The following is a 25,386-nucleotide window of genomic DNA, read 5'->3' as shown; positions in this document are numbered from 1 at the left end:
CTCGGATCTGCAGCCTTCTTCCAGGATTGCCCTTGGGTGACAGGTGCCATTCCAGCTGGAGGTGCATTTCCCTCGGCCTGGGGCATCCCCAAACTAACGGCTGCTTGGTGTGAGGGTAAAAAGGCCAGCTTCCTTGCCTCCAGGCAGGGCAAATTCTGGTGCAGTTTCCACTCCATAGCTCCCCTGTCGTCAGGCTGAGGCTACGTCTCATCCCAAACCACATACTCGCCTTCCTTCTTTCCTCCCCTTGCACCTACAGGTTTATTCCGAGCACTCTGTAATCAATCAACAAACTTGCAGCCCAAACCCCGTCTCAGACTCTGCTTCTAAGGACTCTGACCCAAGACACAGGTCAAGAGTGAAATTCCTAGAAGGAAAAGGGGAGGAGCACGGGAATGCCTGCTATGGAAAGAGAACCAGAAAAGTACCGAACCTCCAGTACCCTCACGTCAAGTCCTCAGTGCAACGGCAAACAATTCTTCCACTGGTCCCAGACAAACACCTCCCGCCACCCAAGGAATCTCACCCATTGCCTTGACAAGAGCAGAATGTAAGGCTCGCCTTTTCCCTTTGGTCTTTTACTGCTTCCTTCCCATTAACCTTGTCCTGATTGGTGTTTAAACCTATTTCCATTTACAGGAAGAAACCATCACCTCCATTCTAATAGCGACAGCCCCATCTCCTCCCCTTCAAAGTCAGGATTCTCGAGCAATCTGCACTCGAGATCTCCACCTCTTTACTCTCCACCGTTCAAGCCCACATTCCATGGCTTCTGCACTTGACCACAGTATTCCTGCCAATGTTATCAGGGCCGACCTTGGTCCTTACTTTGCAGGCCACTCTACTGCATTTGACGTCACTGGTCACTCCCCCCAAATGCGTGAGACACAATGAAACACGTTCCTTTTGCCTTTGTGATACTGTGTTTGCCTGGTTTTCTGCTTAATCTCAAGGCAATCCAGAATCCTTTTCCTTTATTTGTGCCTTAATGTCCACGTTTTTCTGACTCTCTTCTGACCTACCATACATTTTTTCTGGATTATTTCATCTACAATCCTGGCATAAATTACCATTCATATCCTGATGATTTTCAATCTTAATTTCTAGCCCCAGATGCACATACCCAACTGCCCTTTAGATAGTCCTCCTGAATGTTCCACGTGCACTTACTACACCACCAGCACCTGAACGCACACATACACGTGTGGGTGCCTGTGCACACATGCACGCCCCATACGTGCTCACGTGCGCGCATGCACACATCCACAGCCTGCTCCTCTTCCTCCCCTGTTCCCTATCCCAGCAAATACAACTACCATTCATCTACTTTCCTAAGGCAAAACTTCTGGAATCATCCTTGATTCTTCTCTTTCCCCCTCAACTCATCAATCACTGCATTCCAAATTCTTCTCAATTCAACTGCTTTTTTTTTTTTAAGATTTTATTTATTTATTTGACAGAGAGAGAGAGACAGAGACAGAGACAGCACAAGCAGGGGGAGCAGCAGAGGGAGAGGGAGAAGCAGGCTCCCTGCTGAGCGGGGAGCCTGATACGGGACTCGATCCCAGGACCCTGAGATCATGATCTGAGCCGAAGGCAGATGCTTCACCGACTGAGCCACCCAGGCACCCCTCAATTCAACCCCTTAAATAGTTCTTTACTTCTTAACCCTGGTCCGCTCCATTCCACCGTCAGGCCCAGATAATTTCACACTGGGTCTCATGTGAGCTCCGGTCCTGCTCAGATCCAATCGTGTTTCCAAACCCATCCAGACAGAACACACTAAAATGCAAAGCTGATTATTTTTCTCTGCTGGAAAAAAAGTCCACTTCCTTCCTCTGGGACTGGCTCTTCCACTCAGACTGGACGGGGTATTTTCTCCCAGTATAACAATACAGGTTCCATAAAGCTTTGTTGTGATCATTTCCCTGCCTGCATCCCCAGATGGACAAATCTCTGTCCTTTGTCCAACCAGTTATTAGCCATTTCTTGAAGCCCTCCCATGCAGAATGCACCATTAATCAAGTGGTGAATTGGACAAACATGTCTCTTCCTCACACGTTTCTCACCCATCTGCCCTTTCTGAGCAGTTTCTGACACATAGCAGTGGCTTAGTAAGTCTTTGCTGAGCGAATACATGATAAAATGAGTACTTTCTACCAAAGACGAACTAAAGACCTTTATCCCCATTCCAATTTTAGAATAAGACTCATGGGAATCCATTTTATAAAAGTGATCTTTGGGGTCAATGTTTACAGAGAGCATCTTTTTGTCCCAAAGGGCAGAGACAAATCGTATCTAAATATTTTCAGGCTGACAGAAGTCTTGAAGCAATCACATTTCTCCAGTGAAGATTATGCTGGCTGCCAAATTCATGAAATCAGCCAAGCTCTTAAGGAACTTAGCACATAACTTGAAGATGTTCAACATAGTCCAATGACAAAGGAGTGCACTTTGTATGAACTTGAAATGACCACCAGCCCTGCTGCAAAGCAGGACAGAGGCAGCCCAATGATGGCTGCAGAGGCTGTGACAGGGGCCCCCGGACACCTCCGGTGATAAAGCTGACCAATGGGATTGGGCCTGTCTAATGTCAGGGAGCCAGCGGGGATGTTGTTTTCCGATTTTGAAATGTATCATTGCAGAGCAGAAGTGAGGAGCCTCTGGTGATCACCCAGATTTTCTGAAGCTCCAAGTTATATAAACATTGTAGCCTTGCCTGGATCACTAAAAAAAAAAATTTTTTTTAATGGTAGTAAAAAATTTTTTTAAAAAAATTGTAGTAAAATATACATAATATAAAATTTACCATTTAACCATTTTTAAGAGTATGATTCAGTGGTATTGAGTACATTTGCACCATTGTGTCCCATCACCCCCATCATCTTCAGAACTTTTTCATCTTCCCAAACTGAAACTCTTCCCCATTGAATGATGGCTCCCCAGTCCTCCCTGTCCAGCCCCTGGGCCCACCTTCTATTTTCTGTGTCTGTGAGTCTGACTACTCTGGGAACCTCAGACACGTGGAATCACACAGGAGTTGTCCTTGTGTGACTGGCTTATTTCACTCAGCATCATGTCCCCAAGGATCATCCATGTTGTAGCAGGTGTCAGGATGTCCCTCCTTGTTAAGGCTGAGTAAGATCCCATTGTATGGAATGACCACATCTCGGCTCTCCCCTCAGGACATGTGGATGGTTGCTGAGATGTCACTGAGATGCCACACTCGCTGTCAGCGGTGTGTGTGGGATCGCGGGCCCTGGCCAGGGCACGTGGCATGTCCACAGCTGAGTGTGGGGTACGGCTGAGGTGGCCCCAGGACCGCCTCGGAAGTCCCCGAAGGACTCATGCTTGTCGGCCTCAGCCATGGGCTTCTGAGTTGTGCGAGGGTTAAACAGCTAAGAACACCACTTCCCAGTCATTGTTGTCAGAGGGAAAAGCTGACATTGGACCGAGAGCACTCTCTGGATTCTCTTTTATTTAAACTGGGGAAGGCCGGCAGCAAACTTCTGCAATCGTGGACCAGCCTTGTGTCTGTCAGTATCACTTCCAGTGATCTAAACCCCAAATAACTGCTTTCTCTTCCTAAATGGGGTTATTCTATCAATATCACTAATCAATGAGAAGAAGCCAATATTTTGAGACTTTTACATCTCATCTCGACCTCCCTCTTCAGTCCTCCCCCCTGCTCCCAGCCCACCCGGGCCCCTTGTGCCCCAGATCTCCTAGCCCACAGGCTTCTGGGTAGGTTTGGCCCAAGGCTGGAGGGAGGAAAAGGCCCAGACGCCAGGATTTCTATCCTCTGCGTCAAAGGGCATCTCTGGCCGGCGGCTGCTTCTTCTCTGTGGCTCCAGCTTCTGCCGGGCAGACACACAGGGTTCTAGTCCCATCGGATGGGCTCTGGTAACCCCACCACCTCTTGCTGCCCCTCTAGCCCTAGGGGAGTAGTGGCTTCCTGCTTTTGACAATCTGGGTCACCTCACCGTTCCCTTTTTGGATTCTTTTTTTGTTCCGTTATCTCTATGGCCAAGTCTCTTTGTGAAGTGCCCAGGAGAGCTTTCTAGATCTTCTCTCATTTCCACCAAGTCATGGCTACTTCCCTTCTCTGGAAGGCCTTCCCTTCACCTCTCCCCCCAGTCAAACCCCACAGCTTATGCAAGGCTCAGTTCACCGAGTTGCACTGGGGCCTCAGCGGCCCTCATCACACCACAGTACTTCTCTTCCCCACCTCCTCTAGAGTGGACTCTCCACCCCACCCAACCTCCTTTCTACTTTGACTTAACTCTTTCATCTGAGGGTTACTCTGTGTCCGGTAGGACGGGAAGACCTTGAAGGCAGAAACAACGCCTTGTATTCGATCCCTCAGCACCTCAAACAACACTCTGAAACCTACATCTCATAGAGCAGTCGCGGAACGAACAAGGAGAACGGCGATGGTGTGTTCTCTGCACGACAAACACACCTTCCTTCTCTCCAAAGGCAACAATGTTATGGTTGGACAGCGTCCCCCCCAAAAGCTACGGTGACGTCTTAGCCTCTGATGCCTGTGAATGTGACCTTGTTTGGAAATAAGGTCTCTGCGGATGTGATCAAGTGAAGACGAGGTGACACTGGAGCAGGGTGGGCCCTAATCCAACATGAGTGGTGTCCTTATAAGAAGAGGACATCACGGAGACACACAGACACAGGGACCACGGCCACGTGAGGACAGAGGCGGAGACCGGTGTGATGCTGCCACAGCCAAGGAACACCTGGGGCTCCCAGAAGCTGGAAGAGCCAGGGAAGGAGCCTCCCTAGAGATTTTGCAGGGAGCACGGTCCTGTCCAAACCAGGACTTCAGACCTCTAGCCTCCGGAACTATGAGGCAGTAGCTTCTGGTTTATTAGGCCCCCCAGTTCATGCCACCTTGTTCCAGCAGCCCGAGGGAACCACTACAGCCACCGAACCCCCCAGTCCCATCCACATAGACTTCAGGGACACGGTTCTTATGTCCTCACCGGGCACAGGGAGAACACTGAGGACCCATGTTCCCCATCGGAACCAGGCAGGGATGGAGAGCATCTCCAAGCCTCAGGCCCACTGTGCGGCAGGCGTGGTCCCGTCGCTCAACCACCTTCCTCCGTCCGCACTCACTGACCCTCGGGGGTCACGGGGCTCACTGACCCGTGGGGGCACGGATGCCCGGCTCACCACACCGCTGCACTCGGAAAGGCTCACCTTTTCTAGAATGCTTCCCAGCTCAAATGACGTCAAGCTGGAAATCTTGAAACTCCAAAATAAAACTTCAATTTCTTTTTTTGCTTTGCCTATCACTTTTTTCTCTAGGATCCCAATCCAGATAAATTCAAATAAAGCTTTTAATGACCTTCTTAAAAGAGGCTGAGGCAACACGCACTTTCTGGTCAGGTTCCAGATGTTACCACTTTCTGTTCAGTTGCTGTTTGCCCGCTGCACCCTCAGCGTCTCTTTCTTGGCCCGGGACTCATGATAAAATAGACCCAACGCATGAGGGGTGCACAGCCTCGGCTTCGGCGCCCCCCTCCCGACGCCTGGAGGCCTGGGGCCCCAGGAGGAGGCCAGACTTACGGTTCTGGGGGAAGCATAGTGTGTCGGCGATGCTGCTGGAGGCCTTGCCACGCTCTGGAAGGAGGACGGGCAGTACCTCTGGCCTGTGTCCGGAGGGGAAGACGAGGCGTAGATGCGATTTTCCAGTCGCTCAGGCTCGTGCTTGTAGGATTCGAGCGGAAAGGTGTGCTGCTTGGTCACCTGGGTGGGTGTTGACGGAGAGGACGAGAGGCCGGAAGCTGTGGAGGAGGCCACAGAGCGCTGTTAGAAGTCTGGAGGAGGCAGAGGAAGGCTGAGAATGTTCTTCCATTTCTTAGCACCAAAAATTGCAAATGGCAAAAATCTGCATTATTAAATTCTGAATGTTGGGGACGAGATTTTATGTATGTATGTATGTATGTATGTATGTATTTCTGCATCGTGTCCCCCAAATAGCTGTGTGACAGTCTTAACCCCCTGCCCTGTGAAGATTTGGAAATAGGGTCTTTGCCGATGTCATCAAGTTAAAATGAGGTCACACTGGAGTCGGCTTGGCTCTTAACCCAACGAGACCAGTGTCCTCATAAGAGGAGAAGACATGGAGACCTAGACACACACTCAGAGGAGAAGCCGTGTCACACGGAGCCGGAGACTGAGGTCATGCAGCTCCAGGCCAAGGAGCTCCGAGCGCAGCCGGCGACCGTCCGGAGCCAGCAGTGAGGAAGGACGCTTTCCAGGGCCTCAGAGGGAGGACAGCCTGGCTGACACCTTGGTTTCAGAGCTCTAGCCTCTGAACTGGGAGAGAATACACGTCCGTTGTTTAATGCCACCCAGCGTGACGCACTTTGTTACGGCAGCTCTAGAAAACTCACATAGTCAAGTTGCTGGCTACTGATTTGTTTTCCAAGAGAAGCCGAATCTGGATTCGGGTCTGGTGTCTCACATTTATGGAAAACTAAGTAAACTTTTTATTTTAAATTTGGTATTTAAAATTTTTAAACCATGCCAGTCAAAGCAAAGATGTCAGTACCAAGGGCTACCTGCTTGCTACTCGCTCCTTCCAACCCGGACAGAGACGCGTCAGCCGAAGAGACATAAGCCTGGACCTCCCCTGCGGTGCTACTCTGTCCTGAATTCCAGACCCGTCTCCTCACAGTGTGTTCCCTTCTCTGCTTCCATCTTCGCTCCCTGGAGGAAGCTCCTATTCCTTGGGAGTCCATTCAACCAACCCCTTTCTCCTGACTCTCCAGCCCTGGGACGCCTGCCCTGGACTCGTGAGCACATCTCACCCGTACTGCATATTACAAGGTCACAACACTCTATTTAACACTGAAACCAAATGCAAAAGTATTTAAGTCTCCTGTCCCCAACAAGATCCCCCATCTGTCTTTGGGGCGGGGGTTCTGGGTTGGCCTTTTGGGTCCCCACAGCAGCCATCGCTGCCCTGGTGAGGTGAAGGTGCCCGGAGACGCTCACCACCCAACAGGCGAGGCGAGAGAAGGGAGCACGGAAGGGTGTGAGCTCAAGTTCCGTTGGCGTCTTCTCCCCTCCTCGTGCCCAGAGAGTGTGGGGGTATCTATTTCCCTGGTGAGAATTTCAGAAGGAACCAATCAAAGGAGGAGGGTCATCTTCTAGGGAACCCCCTTTCCCATGAAGCATCCCAAGTGGGAAGTCCTGCTCCAGGCCCCGGGCTGACATCTGGCAGGCGGGTCTGGGTGAAAGCAGGAGATAGGACACTCGATCACCCACAGTTTTGTAGGTTTCAAAACTTAAGATACTAAAGGCCTCCAACAGGAGAGCCCCCAACTCTTTCAGAAACAAAAGTTTTCCCCCAAAGGTCTTGAGGTGGGGCTTTGGGGTGGGGGAGGAAGGAGGGGGAGGATCAAGAGCAGGAGATCTGGTGGTTTCCAGCTGTTGGGGGAGGGGTGGGGGAGGCCCAGCAGGCAGGGTGATACAGAGGAGCTGCCCGCCCAAGTCCGGGCCCTTCTCTAGTGTCACGGCTTCAGTGCTCCCCGGTGATGCCCACAGAACGCTGAGGAATGAGGATGCCAGCCAAGGCTCAGAGAGGGCGTGCCTGGGCCTTTCAGAGGGCTCTGCTGGGGAGCCACTTTGTTTGTGGAGCCCCGCGCCCTGGGGGCCTCAGGCCCCCAGGGGTGGTGGCCCATCGGTCCATGGTTCTCCCAGCGAGAGTGCTCAGCTGGCCCACTAGCCTGGTTCCTCACAGAGCGGCCCAGAACACGCTAGTTCTTGCATCACAGGCGCACAGGGGATTTTATGCTCTGTGCTCCCAACGCTCACCCCAACCACTGGACAGGGAGGTCCCCTGGGCGCTTTCCAAGGGAGAGGGCTGGAGACCCAACAGACGGGTGAAACAGAGAGGGATGGGGGGCATGTGGACTCCAAGCTTGCGCCACCAACCCCGTTCTAACAGCCTGTGAGAGCCCCTCGGGCGAAGCACCTGTGGGAGTCTTGGTTCTCCAGGTTAAGGACGGGCAGCCTCAGTGCAGACGCACCCATGTCTGTCCAAACACAGGCATAATCCAAACCGGCTTCTCCTTCTTGCCTGTGACTCTACTTCCAGACCCAGCTCAGACTCTGGCTCAAAGCACACCCCCGGAGTTGGCTTCAGAAGCTGGGACCCAGTGTGGACCTCTGTGGAGGCATTCTGGCAACAGCTACCAAAACTACAAATGCACATGCTCCTTGACCCAACAATCTGCTCTGGGATTTCCTTCCACAGCTGTAGTTACATAGCTGCAAGGGCGAGTGTGGGGTCATTGGTTACAGAGTGTGGGGTCATTACAGTGGGGCTTTTAAAAGCAGAGACTGGAGACGCAGACGCCCATCGACAGGAAGGGGCTAACATGGCGACGGCACCTCCACGCAGACAGCCCTGGCTCCCTGACGAGAAGCTTCCTTGTTCTTCTTACCTCTGAGACCGGATAGGACGTGAAAGGCAAACCCCAGAGCCATCTGTACAGACTGACCCCACTCACAGTCTCAGGCAAGGGGGTGAGAAGGTATATATGTATATTCTGCCTGTCTGCACGTGCCCAGAGTACCTCGGGAAGGATGTGGAAGCACCGCCTGGAGACGGCAAGAGCTGGCAGGGACAGCTGTCATCACACACCCTTCCCTATATTATAACTTTCATATCGTGGCTGCATTAGCGACTCAGACAATTACCTTCTTCAGCCACTGCTCTGCTTTTGAGCCAAGAGGCTGGCTAACACCGAACAGCTGCGCCTCCCGCCCCTTGCCCTGACCCCAGCTGCCCCCACCAGCTCTGACGAGGTCTGTCTCCCCACCCCGGATGGAAGCACTCCGAGGGCAGGGCCTGCTCGCTCTCTGTCTGAGAGGCGGTCCCATTTGCAACATTCTTCAGGGAAGAAGCCCGGCTGCCGTTGTGTAAGGGACATTCATAGCTGGCGGAACTCCTTGTAAGCTCTTTGGGTATAGAACGTTCCCTCCTAAGTGTAAATAATTTAAGAGAACATGACTAAGCAGCTGCCCCCTCAGGGGGCTCTTTAAAGCCCAAATGGCGGCCTCTGCTTCTCCTGCGGCTCATCCTCTGTGGGCCATCCCTTCCCCACCTGCTACGGAGGGCAAGAAGGACGGTGCGGGACACACACAGCCCTGGACACAAGCTTGCTCAACTGTCTGGGGTGAGGAGAAGATGAGTGGACTTCCCGTCTGGTGGGGGGAACAGCTGGTTTCTAGCGGAGCAGAATGATTCTCCATGCCCCCAGGAAAGCTCCTCTCAGTGAAGTCTTTCCAATTCAAAAGATGCTTCCATCTTCCCACCTGGGATTCCGGCCTCCTCTCTGCCCCCTTCCCGGAGTGGGTGGTCTTGTGGGGGAAAACAGGGTGATGCTCTGCACTCTAGAGGGGGAGGGAACAGGTAAAATGATGTGAGGATTAGTAAAACGTGTTGTTTAAGGTACAGGGAAAGAACCTTCCGAGGACCAAAAATATGCCCCCTCTTTTCACTGATAGCCGTACCACCTTTAAGAGGGGTAGAGTCTTGCACTAGAAACATCTTTTTTGCATAATGCCTCATCGTTTACAGAGTGCTCCTACACACTCTTGCCCCATGTGCTCCCCGAGGCCACGCCCTGGGGGGCAGCTTTATCTTCCCACTTTGTAGGGGAGAAACCAGTGACCAGAGATGCTGCTCACCCCTGGTCCTTTAGTGAGTAAACAATGGCAGAGGGCACACCTGCAACTGGCGTCCTGACTCCAGATCCTAAACCCCTTTGCCAGGATTGAACGGGAGATTGCCAGAAGGGAGGGCACAAAGACTTAAAACAACATTTTGGGTGTGTGAAAGTGGGGTTTCACAGGCCAGCGGGCAGGAGAGCTTAGAAAGCACTGGATGCAGAAGGGAAGTGAGAGGTGGGCAGGAGGGAAAGGGGGACAGGAGGAGAGCGTGGGCTCCATGGGCTTCCTCAAACGGAGTGGGCTTCCTTGCCAGCCAGCAAGATAGGAGACGTGCTCAGCGGAGAGGAGACTTTTACTCACATTTATGCTGTTTTACCAGGGAAAGGGGGGATGTCTTATGAGAGAAAGCAGAGCAGGTAAGGATGACGTTCCTAAGTTTTTTTCTTCTTTTGAATATTGGTGTCACAACTCATAAACGAAGAGGAGAATGGAGCAGGGCTGCCACAATCCCCCAGTACTTTGAAATAGACTGATTTACTTCCTAATCATGGAGCCAACTGCCAAACTGCAATCTTCCAGGAAGACCATGGTCTGCTTAGCCAGCGGCCAGGGGCCAACCGTGTGCAGGCGTGGAGGAGGGGGCAGGTCCGATGAATCCGATGAAACCCACCTTTCAGTCTGGTTGGGGAAAGTGGGGTAAAAACAACACCCAAACCCAAACCCACCATACCGTATGCAGGGAGCACGGGGAGTAAAATACATGGAGCACTAGAGCAGGAGGCATTCGGAGAAGGGGTGGGAAAGCTCAGTAGAGACACTGGGAAAGAGCTGGGCCTGCACTTTGGAAAACGAAACAAATCTGCCCCCAATGAAGGCGACTTTCCGAAGGGCCCAGACAAGACTGGGCTGTGGCATCAGTACCCAGAGCAGACAGGTTTCCCCCGTTTTGTTCTTCTGAGAAGGCTTTCCCTCCTTCTTCTGCTTAAGGACTTTGTTTAGGACCGCTGTCAGACTCTGAGAGTGAACAATGCCTTTGATTCTCCTGGGGCAGCAGCCAGGACAAGTGAATAGGCACAGTGAGTGAACAGAAACGGCTCCTGGCAGCCAGACAGGACACCAGGCAAGTGGCTCCAGACACCAGGGAGCCATGAGCTGGTGACTTCACAGGGCCAGGCCGTATTGGCATGAGCTGCATCTAGAGAGATGGGGAAGGAGAGAGCACAGCGGTGGCCCTGGAAGAAAGTGAGCAGAGGTCTGCAGAAGGACAACAGTGTGGCATGGAAGGTGGAGGCCTGGATTTCAGAAGCCTCAAGTTCTAGGCCTAGTTTTACCGCTATCTAGCCACGGGCCCTTGGGCAAATCAAGTCCTTGCATTGGCAAAAATACACCAGGGAGACCAGATGGCTGTGTGGTGTGTCCATGCTCCCCTGCCCCCCTGCCCTTGGGTAGCACAGGCATGCAGTCTGAAATAACAAGAAAGAAGAGAAAATTCATTTTGTTCCTGATCTTAAACATCCTTGCTGACCATTGTCTCATAAGAAGAGCAAATATTCCATTTATGCTGGATGGGAGGTTTGCTTATATGCAGTTTTAAAAACAACTAATGACTCGTTACAGAGATGAGGGGACTTGTGGCTGTTGTTCCTACCTTTGAAGGGATGGTGACAAGGGTCACGGGAACAGGGGGATGGTGGCACAGCCGGGGAGAGGCAGGAGTCCCTACTGCTCAGGAACTATGCCTCAAAGAGGAGCACTTAAAGGGTCAGAAAGCCCCGGCAATATGAGCAGCACGGCTGATGTGTGCACATGCTGGGTCCAGAAAAAGCCTGTCTGCCACTCGTTTTGCTCAGGATGCCTTTTCTCCACAAGTAAATTTACTGCTTCAGTTTTTAACCTTTTGCCTCTTGGCTTTCGCTCTGGCCTAGTTAACCACTGCTCCTCCCTGCACTGCCCCCCACTGATCATGTTCATTTTTCGCCCTGAACTACCTGAGGTGAGACCTACCTGAGGTGAGACCTATCTGAGGTGGAAACTACCTGAGATGAGACCTATCTGAGATGAGACCTACCTGAGGTGGGAACTACCTGAGGTGAGACCTACCTGAGGTGGGAACTACCTGAGGTGAGACCTACCTGAGGTGGGAACTACCTGAGGTGAGACCTACCTGAGGTGGGAACTACCTGAGGTGAGACCTACCTGAGGTGGGAACTACCTGAGGTGAGACCTACCTGAGGTGGGAACTACCTGAGGTGAGACCTACCTGAGGTGGGAACTACCTGAGGTGAGACCTACCTGAGGTGGGAACTACCTGAGGTGAGACCTACCTGAGGTGGGAACTACCTGAGGTGAGACCTACCTGAGGTGGGAACTACCTGAGGTGAGACCTACCTGAGGTGGGAACTACCTGAGGTGAGACCTACCAGAGGTGGGAACTACCTGAGGTGAGACCTACCTGAGGTGGGAACTACCTAAGGTGAGACCTACCTGAGGTGGGAACTACCTGAGGTGAGACCTACCTGAGGTGGGAACTACCTGAGGTGAGACCTACCAGAGGTGGGAACTACCTGAAGTGAGACCTACCAGAGGTGGGAACTACCTGAGGCAGGAACTCAGGAAGGACAGGAAATCTCTTTCCATCTCTTCTCCCTGGGTTTCCCCCTCGAGGAGCCTAGGGGAGCTTGGGGAGACACCAAAGGCAGTGGTAGCTCTGTGTCTAAAGGAAGAAGAAGCTTCATTATCAGGAAATGTGGGTCAAAACCTGAGACCCTCATGAATCCTAGGCCTTGAGGTCTGAACATTGATGGTAGTTTTCCAGGTTTCTCTTGGTTTTAAGGAATCAAACATGTTCTATGGCAGCTGGACTTTCTGGGGCATGAACTCTACTTACGGGGTAGAGTTAGACTTCTCTGGCCTCAGTGGGCTGGGGTTGCAATGGATGCAAACATAAGCAACCATTTTTAGTTGCTCATGAGGAAGGTTTGGCCAACCATCTCTGGTACATGTGTGGTCTGGCTTTGCCCCAGTCCAGTTATCTGCTCTGAGGCTCTGTGTAGAATATTCCCAAAGAGTCGCCGTATCTTTTTCATTGCACTTTGGACAGCTTTCTGCCTTCATTTCCCATGGGAAGGTTTTGCTCAAAACCCTTGGTCTGGGCAGTCCCTGATCTCCAACCTCACTGAGTTAGCCCAACACACTGGGCACAGTGTCTGGGCCACAAGTTGAGATGCTGCCCAGCATCTCCTCAAACCCAGCTGGGCATGAGGATCGCCTGGGAGCTTGGAGAATACATGTTCCCAGGTCTTAAATATTCTGGTCGAGTGGGTCCAAGGTGGAACTTGGGAATCTTGGCTTTTCTAAAGTTCCCCAGGTGCTTCAGTGGCCAGACAGGTTTTGAACTGTTAGTTGAATGCAGACTTTTCATTCTGTAGGTAGGACACTTCTAAAGTAATCTGGTTCCCATTCCACACTGAGGTCGTGTACAACCATGGCCTCAGCTCTCGTTGCTCCCTTCTTTGAGGGGGTGAATTCCCTTCTTTCTGACTCCCACGCCCCTTGCCTGGTCTCCGAGGGAAATCACTCTTCCTGTGATTTGTGTCACAGAATTTGTGTCCTGTGTCAACCACAGTCTCATGCAGATGAGCCCTGAGTTATGCCTCGTCCCTGGTCACCAGGTGTTCACGCAGCCACCGGCCGGCTCTCCTCAGGGCCCTTTTCCTTCACAGTTGTTTGCTTTGAACCCTTGCTCCAAATGCTCCAGAATCACTCAGCTCATAAAAGACCCTTTCCTGAGGTCCTCCCCTCCCCCCACCCCCAGCAGGCCCCGCTCTCTTACGGGTAAAGTCTCTGCACTCTTGTCTCAGGATGGGCCTGGATATCTTTATAAACCCAAGGCTCTGGCTCCGGCCGTACTTGAGGTTACTCTTAATTCATTTGAGATAAGGTTTTAAGCTGCAAGTTTTGCTTATAGATTGTAAGAATCTGTTTTACAATCTTTAATAGTTGAAACTATTCCAAATATGTTGCGGACTGTCTAGGGTCATTTTGGAATCAAAGCATTATGGTAATTTGGTGGGTGAAAAATTCTTTCCATTAAAAAAACACAAAAATTCTTTTAGGACATTTTCTAAGGTTCTTATTCTCCTAGAAGGCATCCAGGAAAAACGAGTCTCACAGGGCTTGGTATACCCCATAGCATTCTGGACCTAGTTATTCGGTAGCAGGCTCAAGCATGTCAGTATCTGCACAGGTAAACTGGGAAAGAGAACGAAGCAAAGACAGGCATAGAGAAGGAAATGGGAATTTCGCAGGGGCCGACTCTGTCAGTCCCTGCAGGGTGGCCCCAGCCTCTGGTGGCTGCCCTGCCTTTAGAAGAGCTGTGCCCTCTTCACACCCCTCCAGAGGTCTGAGTTCTGCTTCATGGACCCAAAATGCAACCCTAGATACTTCACAAAAGCATATGTGCCTTTTCATGTTGAAGCTAAAAGGCTATCCTCGAGGAAAGGAGGAGAGAAAAAAAGCCCTCAGTCGCTTTATAAGAGAGAGAGAGACTCTAGAGCAATCCTAAGCCCCCAGTTGCTTTGTAAGAGAGAGAGATTCTAGAACAATCCATCTCAAAACAGATTCTGAAAAGCAACTTGCTAAGGATTTGCCAATGAAGGGGAAATAGCTATGCTGGTGCCTTCTGATGATGATCTTTGTGGAATCACAGACGCAACAGGTGTTTGATAATGCACGGATTAATTCAGCTGAATGTGGCAGAATCAGGACAGTCCCCACCAAAAGAATCACAGCCAGGGGAATCAGCGGCGAGTGACCTGAGCAGACAAACATCCCATGGCCTCATTTTACAGTGGAGGAAGTGCAGGCCCTGAGAGCGAAGCATCAGGTCCAGGGGCAACAGCTAGGTTAGAAGCCAAGCCACGCACAGCAACGCCGTGGCTCTTTAGATCCCCAGTCTGGTGCTATGAAAGGTTTCAGACACCGGCTTCACAACCATGGACGGTCAGGGAGGAGGCCATCTGTGTAGGGGAGAGGAAAGAGCATGTGTTCACGCAGGAGGCTGGCAGGTGCCTGGAGTCAAAGGTGGGAGGGTGGGACACAGAGGATACCCCTGCGGTCCACGTAGTTACACTCAGCTCTCACAGGCCTGCCCCAGGCTCCTCCTCCCTTGTCGGCCAGCCGCCCCGAGAGCTCCTGCCGGCTGCACAAGGGGGAGCGGGTAGTGGGAAGCCATGACCAGGACCTACTGGATTTGGAAGAGGAGGAAATGAGGTGACTCTAGTTCCTTTCTGGGTCAATATGGCAACTGCCATTTCCTAAGAGAACATAATGGAAGGTTCCTTCCTGGGTCAGTATGGGAACCGTCATCTCCTGAGAGAACATAAGGGAAGGACACTAATTCAATTAAGAGACCCATGGGCTTTCATACTCCATCAGGTGCCCGGTGGGCAGGGGAAAGGCTATCTGGCATTGGCCACAGTGTGGGCTCGAAGATTTCCTGGCAGGAGCCCCCTCCCCAGCACCCTGTCCTGCTCAGATGTGCTCCCAGGTCAGGACTAGCTTTCTGTGCACGTTCAGACAAGTCTTTCTAACCTCATTTCTCCGAGATGCCTGCTTGTAACAGTGTCGTTCCAGCAAACTGTTCTGGTGAAGCCAGCCTGTCTAGCACATGCAGGTATCACCAGGATATAAAACGGCGGAGCCGGTGGGAGGGTACACTTGGAATGGACTCTGCTGATCTGGGGCCACAGGGAGGGTCAAGACCCCCAGGCTCCAAAAGCATGCCTCTTGGTGAGAGGTCTCCACCGGGAGGGTTCTGCCTGAAATACCCCTGTTCGGACTGGGTCCTCCCCCTGTGCCGGGAACACGGACGCGCCATTGCTCCTTGTGCTCCGTCTCCAGCCCCTCCTGGAATCCCTAGTGATCCACCGTCTGCTTATTACTCTAGCTACTGGGGAAGCTTCCCCGGAAACTGGGAAGGGATCCTGAAGTGTGTTTGGGTCCCAGGACCCTTGTAAAATCTGCCGAAATTGATAAATGAAGCACAGATACACAGGTCGTTCTCTCTTTCCGAAATAGCCTCACAGCGGTTCTAACTCCCCAAAGGCCAGGTTTTAAGAATTTGAATTCCACGGGGTCTCAAAACATTTTCACCGTTCCTTTTCCGAAAGGGTGGCTGGACTCCCACCATTTCCGCTTCTAGCAGTAGCTGTGTCCCCTCTGAGGGAACCTCACGGAGGCTGGAGATGGGGCGGAACTTGGGTTGAGAACCAAACCAAGAGAAGCCAGCGAGCGCACCTCGGCAGGACGCTGGCGCACTGAGGTTTCCAAGCGGACTTTTAATTCAGAAACCATACCTTGAGTTCTTCCTGCACTTTCTGCAATTCGGGCTATTTGAATCTAATCAGTACCCCTGATGACAGCTCCTCCCTCCCACAGACCACGGGCCCCTGCTGCTGATGACGGGTGACCCTGCAGCAGTGCTTGATGCCCCACTTTGGAGTTTCCTGAGCTGTTTAACCTTACCCTGGGGGGCGCTCTCAGCTCCCCCCTGCCTCTCTCTATGCTCTGGGCTCAATACCAGTGATGAGGGGATGTGGGTGATCTAGGAGGTGCTCGGAGCCACGGTCCCCTCCCTGAAATAGGTCTGGCGTGATTTCCAGATGTGCAAGACACACTATTCTACCCGGCACGATGGCATGTGGGCCCCGGGAGCACAGTTTCCAAACCTCTCTCCTCTGGAAGCCACGTTCGGCAAAGCAGGAGGAGGAGGTAGAGGCTGGGAGCTGGGGAGACGGTCTGTGGGTGAGTGGTTCCGGCCTGGCTCTTGCCCTCCCGCTGGGTCTCTGGGCAGGCCAGGTGGTGGCCGGCAGCCAGCTGGGGGCATTCCCTTCCTGGGGTGCCGGCTGCAGCCGGCTGCCACGGGACTCCAACCAGGGCTCTCCTGTGGTCTGTTGACTCAACACATCACCTGACACCACACGCCAGGCCCTCTGGGTGTGAGGTGCCAGTGAGACTGGACGGGTGTGTGCGAGGCCAGGGAGGCCTCAGGCCGGGACAGCGTCCAGGCCGCCTCTGCCACCAGCGCTGGTTTCTATGGTGCTGGTCTGGGCTCTCTGCTCTCCTCATTCACCTCACGAAGAAAGGGACCGTGAGCCTTACTGGTTATCTGCTCCCGGGGACTAATGGGTAGATTCCTCGTGAAGGAGGAAAAGAGGGGAGGAAGGAAAGCTGCAGATAGAAGGGAATCAAGCAGCTTATGCTGAAAACACATGTCCTGGCTGTGTCCTTTTAAAGGCAGTCCAGAACCTTACACTAGGATTTGCCTCTGCCCTCAATAAGAACAACAATCCAAGAATCCCACAGCAGTGCTGGGAGTTGAGGATCAAAGATGGCGGCATCAGACCTGCATTTTTGCTTGTGCTTTTTAACGGGTCAACTGGAGGGAACTGGGAAAGGCACTGTCCTTCTGGGGAGCCCACAATTCCTCACCTCCCAGTGTCTGACTCACATTAACCACCCCTGGCCAAGCTTGTTTTATGGGTGGAAGAAGCCAGCCTCCTATTTGTATGATGTTTGGATTTGCAAGGTCCCTTGACCCCTTCCAAATACCTCACCTACTCCATCAGTCTCTCTGGTGACCAAGCCTCCCCTTTCTCCATGTTGTTTTTACCTAAAGGATTGCAATCCCTGTTCATCGTGGCCAAGCTGTAGGGTTGTAGGCCAACCCTACAAATGACACCAAGGAGGTGTGGTCACTGGGAAGGTGAGTGATGGGGGGAAGGACAGGGGCAGGAGCTCTGGATTCAGTTGTACCCAGTTAGCACACTCTGCCTCCACCTAATTTTCTCTCTGGTGCTCCCCTCCCTGGGTTTCTAGAATTGGGGCAGGAGAAATGATATCAGAACACTGTGCTTAGGGGAGTAGGTTTTCCCCACTTACCTTCTGATTCACTCCACAGCTTCGGCATCTATTGTTAGCCAAGTTCATCTTTTGTAAAGCTGGTTTCTAGAGATCACTGATTTCTTTCTTTCTTTTCTCCCCCCCCCCTTTTTTTGAGAGAGAGTGTGCATGAGTGGGGAAAAGGCAGAGGGAGAGGGAGAGAGAGAATCTCAAGCAGACTCCCTGCCCATTGCCGAGGAGCCTGACTCAGGGCTCTATCTCCGGACCCTGAGATCACCTGAGCCAAAACCAAGAGTTGGACGCTTAACTGACTGAGCCACCCAGGCGCCCTGAGATCACCGGTTTCTAGAGTTAACTTAGTCCTCTTTTTTATGCACCTTGCACATCCCGACACTACAAATTATAGTATGCTGTAGTTACTTCTTTACGTATCCTGTCTCCTCTGCTAAGCATGACTGGTAGTGAATTTTATTTACCATTGTGCCCCCAGCCTGGGACACAATCCCTGTTTCCCCCTTTTTTTTTTTTTTTTAAGATTTTATTTATTTATTTGACAGAGATAGAGAGAGCCAGTGAGAGAGGGAACACAGCAGGGGGAGTGGGAGAGGAAGAAGCAAGCTCATAGCGGAGAAGCCTGATGTGGGGCTCGATCCCACAACGCCGGGATCATGCCCTGAGCCGAAGGCAGACGCTTAACCGCTGTGCCACCCAGGCACCCCACAATCCCTGTTTCCTAAATGCTCACAGTGCCTACGCAGCACACCTTAGTTCAACAGAATGCCCAACAAGCACAGTCCATAAAAGAACAAACCAATGAGCTGCGTTTCATTCGAATTTAGAACTTCAGCTCTTCAAAAGATACTGTTAGGAAGATGAGAAGAGATGCGAAAATATTGGCAAAACATACATGTTAAAGGATTTGTATCCAGAATATACAAAGAACTCTCAAGACTCAACAATAAGAGAACAAACAGTTCAATAAAGAAAGTGAACAGAAGATTAAAACAGATATTTCAGCCAGGAGGACATACAGAGGACAAATAAACATGGACAAAGGTGCCCGGCATCATTAATCATTAGTCATGAAGGAGGCACACTTTATGGCAGCGACAAGATACCACTGCACACCTAGGAGGCTAGCTAAGATTCTCTCTAAAACTGACAATGCAAAGTGCTGGTGAGGGTACGGAGGAACAGGAACTCTCAGACATTGCTGGTGGGAATTCAGAATGGTGCAGCCAGTTTGGAAAACTGTTGGACACTTTCTTATGAAGCTAAACATATATCTACGTTACAGCCTCCCAATGCCACCAGAGGAGAAAGTAAAAACTCACCTTCATGCAAAACTGGACACAGATGTTTATGGTGGATTTATTCATAGTTGCCCCAAGCTGGAAATAACCCAAAAAGTCCTTCAACTGGTGAATGAATACACAAGCTGGTGCGTCCAAACAATGGAACATTCCACAGTAATAAAAAGGAAAGAACCATTGAGATATGCAGCATCATGGATGAATCTCAAATGCATTTTGCTAAATAAAAGACGACTGTACACTAGATTTTACCATTTAAATAGAAATTATAGGGGAAAAAGCAAAATTATAGGGAATAGAAAAATTATAGGTTATAAAAATTATAAAGGGGCCTGAGGGAATTTTTTGGGTTCCATATCTCAATGGTGGTGATGACTATACAATTACATATGTTTCTCAGAACTCACAGAACTGTACACTGAAAAAGGTGAATTTTACTGTATGTAACCTATACGTCAGTAAACCGGACTGTAAAAAATACAGCTCTAATATGAGTTTCAGGGGAGCTGTCTATGCGGGCTGGGCTAACGAGGGGACCAGGTATCATTTTCCCTGGGCCCTGAAGGAGAGATGGGTAGAGTAGGGCTAGGATGCAGACACGGGTGGGGCTGGGATGCAGACACGGGTGGGGCCGGGATGCATACAGGTGTAGGGTGGGGATGCACACGTGGGTAGGGCCATGATACACACACGGGTAGGGCTGGCATGCATCCTACCATATCTGCATCCCAGCCCAACCCATGTGTGCATGATGCAATGCAACATTACAGTTGAGGTAGGGCCCTGGCATGTGACCCAAGACCTGCTCTATTACAAATAGCAGCTACACTCCCCTCTCCCTCTGGCCAGAAGATTGCTTTCAGAGACAGTACAGAGTGACCACGGGTAAACAAGGGAAAAGAGCGAGCTCTGGACTCTGGGAGTCCCTGAGCTTGCCAGCCTGTGCCCTTCAGGCCACTGGGAAGGGGAGCAGATGAGGAGAGTTCAAAGGTCAGGCTGGAGGAAGGGAAGAAAGTCCCTAAAGAGTGCGCAGGGAGAAGCAGGCCGAGTGAGGCCCTGGCAGACAGGTCACCCAACCTCACACTCAAGGCCGCTGGACAGACACAGCGCAGTGTCGCCCAGAACAGCACTACCCATGATGCCTGCCTCCCCTCCCAGGCCCATCCCTCTCCGCAGGAGTCGGTCTTTGTCTGGCTCCCCAGGGAGGCCCCTGCAGGCCCAGGAGGTTTCTGCACAATTGTGTCACCATGAGGGGCTTTCCCCATTTTAAAACATTGTGGTCAAATGAGGGTTTTGCTTGGTTTCTTAAAAACCTATATGATATGCTAAGTACATGAACAGTCACGAATATCTGTGAAATATGTTAGTAAAACTTTCTAAATAAGCTCATTTGTGGATCAGAACATCTTGAAAAAATTGTTTTAATTGTAAAATGCAAAGAACATAAAATTTACCATCTTAACTATTTTTAAGCGAACAATTAAGGGCATGAAGTACACTCACCCTGTTGTACAACCATCAGAACCATCCTTCTCCAGAACTTTTCATCTTCCCAAACTGAAACTCTGTCCCCGTGAAACACACATCCCCATCCCCCTGTCCCCAGCCCCTGGCGCCCACCCTTCTGCCGTGTCTGCGAATCTGACCACTCCAGGGCCCTCATGGCCGTGGGGTCACACAGGATTTGTTGTTTTGTGTCTGGCTTATTTCACTCGGCATAATGTCCTCAAGCTTCATCTGCGTCCTAGCAGGTGTGAGGATTTATTCCTTTTTAAGGCTGAATACTGTTCCATTGTATGGCTAGACATCCAGTCGTTTCTTTCTTTTTCTTCCTCCCTTCCTCCCTCCTTTCCTTCCTCCCTTCCTTCCTTCTTTCAGATTTATTTGTTTTGAGAGAGAGAGCAAGCAGGGGGAGGGAGAGAATCTCAGGTAGACTCCCCCGAGTGGGGAGCCCGACGTGGGGCTCCATCTCCCCACCCTGAGATCACGACTTGAGCCAAAACCAAGAGTTGAATGCTTCACCGACTGAGCCACCCAAACGCCCCTCACACAGTGCTTTCCTTTAAAACTCCCTCCCAGCTTTGCTATTGCTTTGTTTCTCTCAAGAGACGGCAAACCCTCCCCGTGTGCAACTGCCCTCCCCTTTGGCCGCAGCCTTGCCGTGGCTGCCACAGCCTGGTTTCCACGTGGCCCCTCGGGTGGGGTGCGAAAGGCCCAGAACGAGGGGCCAGGAGTGTGACACCCACGCCACTCCTCAAGATCCCTGGGGACGCCCCCACGGTCCCTCCTGGTCAGAATCTCTGTCTAGCCGGGCTCTTGCCTGCCCCTTCCCTCTGGGCTCTGCGTGTGAGTGGGATGCTGGGCCGCGGTCACAGGATCCTGCGCGGGTCACCAGGCCTGCAGTGGGAGGGAGCCCGGGGAGATGTCAGACATTCCTGGCCTGCCTGCAGCCAAGTTTCCGATGCGCTATCGGAGAAGCCCTGCCAAGGGTAATGTGACATTTCCATGACACCCGGTGAGGCTGCCGGCAGTGACATAACTGGGCGAGGGAGGGTTGGGGGTGTGTCCCCCGGGCAGAGAGCCTGCGGGGCCCAGTCCGATGACTCGGTGTTGTGTAAATTAAAGCAGCAGTCACCTGATCTCCCCTTCTCAGCTGACCCTGCTCCCCTGACATGACCGCCCTATCACAACGTCCGTCACCCTGGCTCCGGGGTCTCTTCGCCCACCTTTGCCCAAGAAAGCCATTTGAGAAAATGCCTATCATCTCCCTGGGGGGATGACGCAAATGCCATAGCGTGGGTTATTTGGCGGGGCCCCCGGAGAGGACAAACCCCTCCCAGCAGGCGCTTGTGACAGGTCATTCTGTGGGTTCACGGAGTTCACGGGGAGCTCACGGGTGCCAGCACGGAGCTGGACACTGTGCCAGGGGCTGCGAAGGCACTGCTAGGAAACACCGCCCCTGCCTTCTCTCAACTCACCCCGCAGGCACTTCAGCCGCAAACGAGCTCTTCCGCTAACCAGCGCTGCTCACTTCCACCCCGGGCCTCAGCGCAGCTCTCGGTGAGACGCACAGATCAAAAATGAACTCTTGAGGGGCGCCTGGGTGGCTCAGTCGGTGAAGCGTCCGACTCTTGATTTCGGTTCAGGCCATGATCTCAGGGTCGTGAGATCGAGCCCCCCGTAGGGGTTTAAGATTCTCCCTCTCCTTCTCCCCCTCCCCACTCTCTCTCTCTCTCCTTCTTAAAAAAAAGAGAAAGAAAGAAATGAACTCACCACTGGGCAGTCAGGCAACTTAGCTCCTGAAGTGTGCTGAAAGCTGGTCCTCCTCACAGCTGTCAGGCACGGAGAAGGGCAGCCCTGGTCTGCAGACCCTCACGCTAGGCCCGCCTGGGGGTAAGTCCCAGGGAGAAACCGTGCACGCTGCATCCACCAGACTCAGCATGGCAACAACAGTCTGGGGTCATCTGACGAGGAGGTAGAGCCCTGCCGTGTACAGACCACCCCAGCTCTTCCAGGGTCTGAGGGCACGGGCTCCATGCCAGAACCTGGGCCCAGTGGGGCCTGCTAGAGTTTCCCAGTGGTTTGGCCTCACGTCAGGTCAGGCCTCACTCCCAGGGCTGTGGGAGCGCCATAGACCCTCCTTCTGCTTCAGCCCCCAAATATCTCCTCCTCCCCTCCCTTCCCCTTGTTCTTTACCATTCGGAGTGTGGCTCTGACCAGCTACCGCTACTGTGAGAGACACCATCGTCCACACGGGGCCTTCCCACCATGCACGTGGCAGCCTCAGCGTAGGGCTCCGGGGCAGCATGGGGCCTTATCGTGGACGTGGCAAACCAGCTGCTCTGCCGAGCTGGGGGAAGTGGGAAAGTGGGGGGCTTCTGGGGGACCAAACCAGGCCATGGCTGCTGTGGTCATCTGCTCTGCAGGCCTGGGCTTCCTGCCACACATCGCACAGCCCCGAGGGCTGTCATCCCTCCCTTGACTCATAACATCCTCTTTTTCTTGCCTAAATATCACATCGTGGCCAAGGGGAAACCATCACCCCCACTTACGAAACGTTACAGAGGTTCCCCCCAACCTTCCATCCATCATCAACTTTCAAAAGTGCAGGGTCTTCGGTTTTAAACCCTCCAGTCTGAAAAGTAGGTTCGAGATCCAGGTGCGGTGGGGCTGGGGCAAACCTCCCTGTCCTCTCAAATTGGAATGAACACAGCCGGAAGGACAGGGTGTGAAAGGGAAAGCCGAAGGGGCCGGGCGGGGGAGCAAGCCTATCGCCAGTCTCGAGCTGGCCAGTTCCTCCGCAGAACTCTGGAAGGCCCTGTGCAGCGCGGTGAGCCGCTGACCTGGGCAGCTCTCTCTTCTCCAGGCTTCCATCGGGGCCTGGGACTGCCACCTGCACACTGAGCCCCTCCTTCTGGCCCCCCTGCCACGGATTCCTCGACAGAGAGAGGGGACGAAATGGGCCCTTCCCTCAGGGAGCTGTTGGACGGGAGAGAGGCAGTCAGGCGGGGGTCAGTCATGTCTGGGTCAGGGAGTCCAGGCTCTGTGGGAGGCACAGCCTGGGGCGGGGGAGCTAATTCCCAAAGGATGCCTGAAAACAGCCCAGTCGGCGGGTGGCAGCCTGGGGGCCGGGGTGGGGTGCACATAGGGAACTGAATGAAATGGGGGTTCAGCTGTGGTGCTCAGGCAGGCCCGCAGAGGGCTGTGACCTCAGGTGGGCTTTACTTCAAGCCAACAGCAAGTCCGGCAGGCGGGCAAGCTGTTGCCCAGTGGGCCCACCATCACGCTCACGGGAGTGCGGAGTATGGAATGGGCCATGGAGGACCCTTTCGAAGGGAGCTGCGTCAGCAACCTGGTGGAGAAGCAGTAGGAGCCTGACCCGTGCAGGGCCTGTGGGGGCAGGGGAGCAGATGGATGCAGGAGGGAGGGGCCTGCTGGATGCAGGGCTCAAGGGAGAAGGCAAGCCCAGGTTTCTGGAGCTTGGACAGCTCGGTGGCTAATGATGCCGCCACTATGTGCTCCTCAAAGGACGTGTGACCTGAGCCCATGGCAGGCAGGAGCCGGGGCTGGCGCCGCCAAGCAAGGACCAGACCCAGGGGGTAGGCAGGGCCAATGCAGGTGTGGGGAAGACGGAACTGATGGCTCAGAACATCGGAGCCATGGAAATGGCCCAGCCCTTCACCTTTTCACCTCCTGACACAGAGGTTCAAGGGCACCAGGATAGAGAAGGGTGGGTGCAGAGGATTGAGACAAACCCAAACAAACTTCTTGTCCCCGAGCCCTTGTCTCTGAGACCACTTTTGAGGGAATCCACATTCTGAGCAGGAGAATGGGTACCATGAACATTGGCATCAACCCCTTGCACACCAGGGAAGACCGTGCCTCCAGACACCTGGAGCATGGCCTTCCGGGCCCCCCGAGGCCGGTGGAGATGCAGCAAGCGTCCCTGTGAACACCCCCTCTCCAGGAGGTCCAGGCACGCGCCCATGTACGCGGTTGCCAAGCTTGAACGGTCACTGGCAGAGTTGCAGCGAGCAAAGGAAATAACCTGCAAGTCATCAGGCCTTCCGGAAAATCTGGGCAGTGTCCCTAAATGTCCTGAGGATGCGTGAGGTCACCGCATCTCTGAACCCCGCCCCCCCCCCCGCCCCGCATGCTACGATGTGACCTGCCGACAGCCGGGAAAGCTAACCCGCATTGCAGCAGGAGACTCTGAGGAACCAAACGAATAGTTACACTGAAGGCAAGGCAGCCGGCAGTACTTCTGGGCAGGGGTCCTGCCTGTGACTCCTGAGGATCCCCCTTGAAGGCCACCTTTCCCCCGGGGGTGAGGCTGCTGCTGGCCGAGTCCCTAGAGACGTCGGGGAGATGCCGCCTGGCGGGCCCGAGGCCACACGCTGCCCTCGGGTGTTCTGTCTTGGCCCCCTGCTGAGAGAGAGGAGCTGGGGAGACCAACGGCACCCCAGCGTCATGGGGCTGAGATGGGGAAGCACTTCTCTTCAACCTTTCGATAGAGGAGGCTGGTATAAAGAGGACCCCCTTCCTGCTGGGGATGTTTATTTTTTTATTAAGAAATGGCAACAGCGCCTTTCTGAGTATTTTTGCTTTGAAGTAATCAGTTCATCAGTGAGACGATGGGTGTTTACTGGGCACCAACTGCAGAGTGAAGTGTCTGGAGGCGTTCTAAGTAAGGCGTGAGCCCCGGATCCTGTGCTCGGGTGATGGAACCGAGCCCAGAGACAGAAGAAACGTACGAGCCCATTAAGCCGCCGTGCAAGGAAGCATATGATTAAGTATGCATCAGTCCTCTCTGGAAGAGGAGAGGTGTTCATAAATACGTCAAAGCAGCCTGAGATAAGGAGCCTGGTCCACAGCAGGGCAAAGGGACGTAGGCATGGGGTGGGGGCCGTTCTTGGAAGAGGCTGGTGTTTGAGAATGATTCGAATCACAGAGGTTGGGGGAGAAA

The 25,386-nt window shown here is 52.9% G+C and overlaps 1 protein-coding gene across 6 annotated transcripts in view; it reads right to left on the bottom strand.

Annotated features, from left to right (window-relative positions):
• Positions 1-25,386, bottom strand: part of PRKAG2 (protein kinase AMP-activated non-catalytic subunit gamma 2) — a 256,153-nt gene that overhangs the window by 87,175 nt on the left and 143,592 nt on the right. For 4 of the 6 annotated variants that reach the window (XM_045792281.2, XM_045792282.2, XM_087860684.1 and 1 more), the window contains exons 4-5: positions 9,349-9,426; positions 5,587-5,804 (exon numbers count right to left, since the gene is read on the bottom strand). In XM_045792281.2, coding sequence (XP_045648237.1) covers positions 5,587-5,804; positions 9,349-9,426 — 296 coding nt within the window. The remainder of the gene's footprint in view (positions 1-5,586; positions 5,805-9,348; positions 9,427-25,386) is intronic. The other 2 variants (XM_045792283.2, XM_045792284.2) reach the window with 1 other exon arrangement.

The sequence above is a fragment of the Ursus americanus genome, chromosome 3, assembly GCF_024610735.1.
Source record: "Ursus americanus isolate L20-20 chromosome 3, mUrsAme1.1.p, whole genome shotgun sequence".
Classification (NCBI taxonomy): domain Eukaryota; kingdom Metazoa; phylum Chordata; class Mammalia; order Carnivora; family Ursidae; genus Ursus; species Ursus americanus.
The sequence above is the reverse complement of the archived record's forward strand: the minus strand, read 5'-3'. Positions and strand labels throughout refer to the sequence as shown.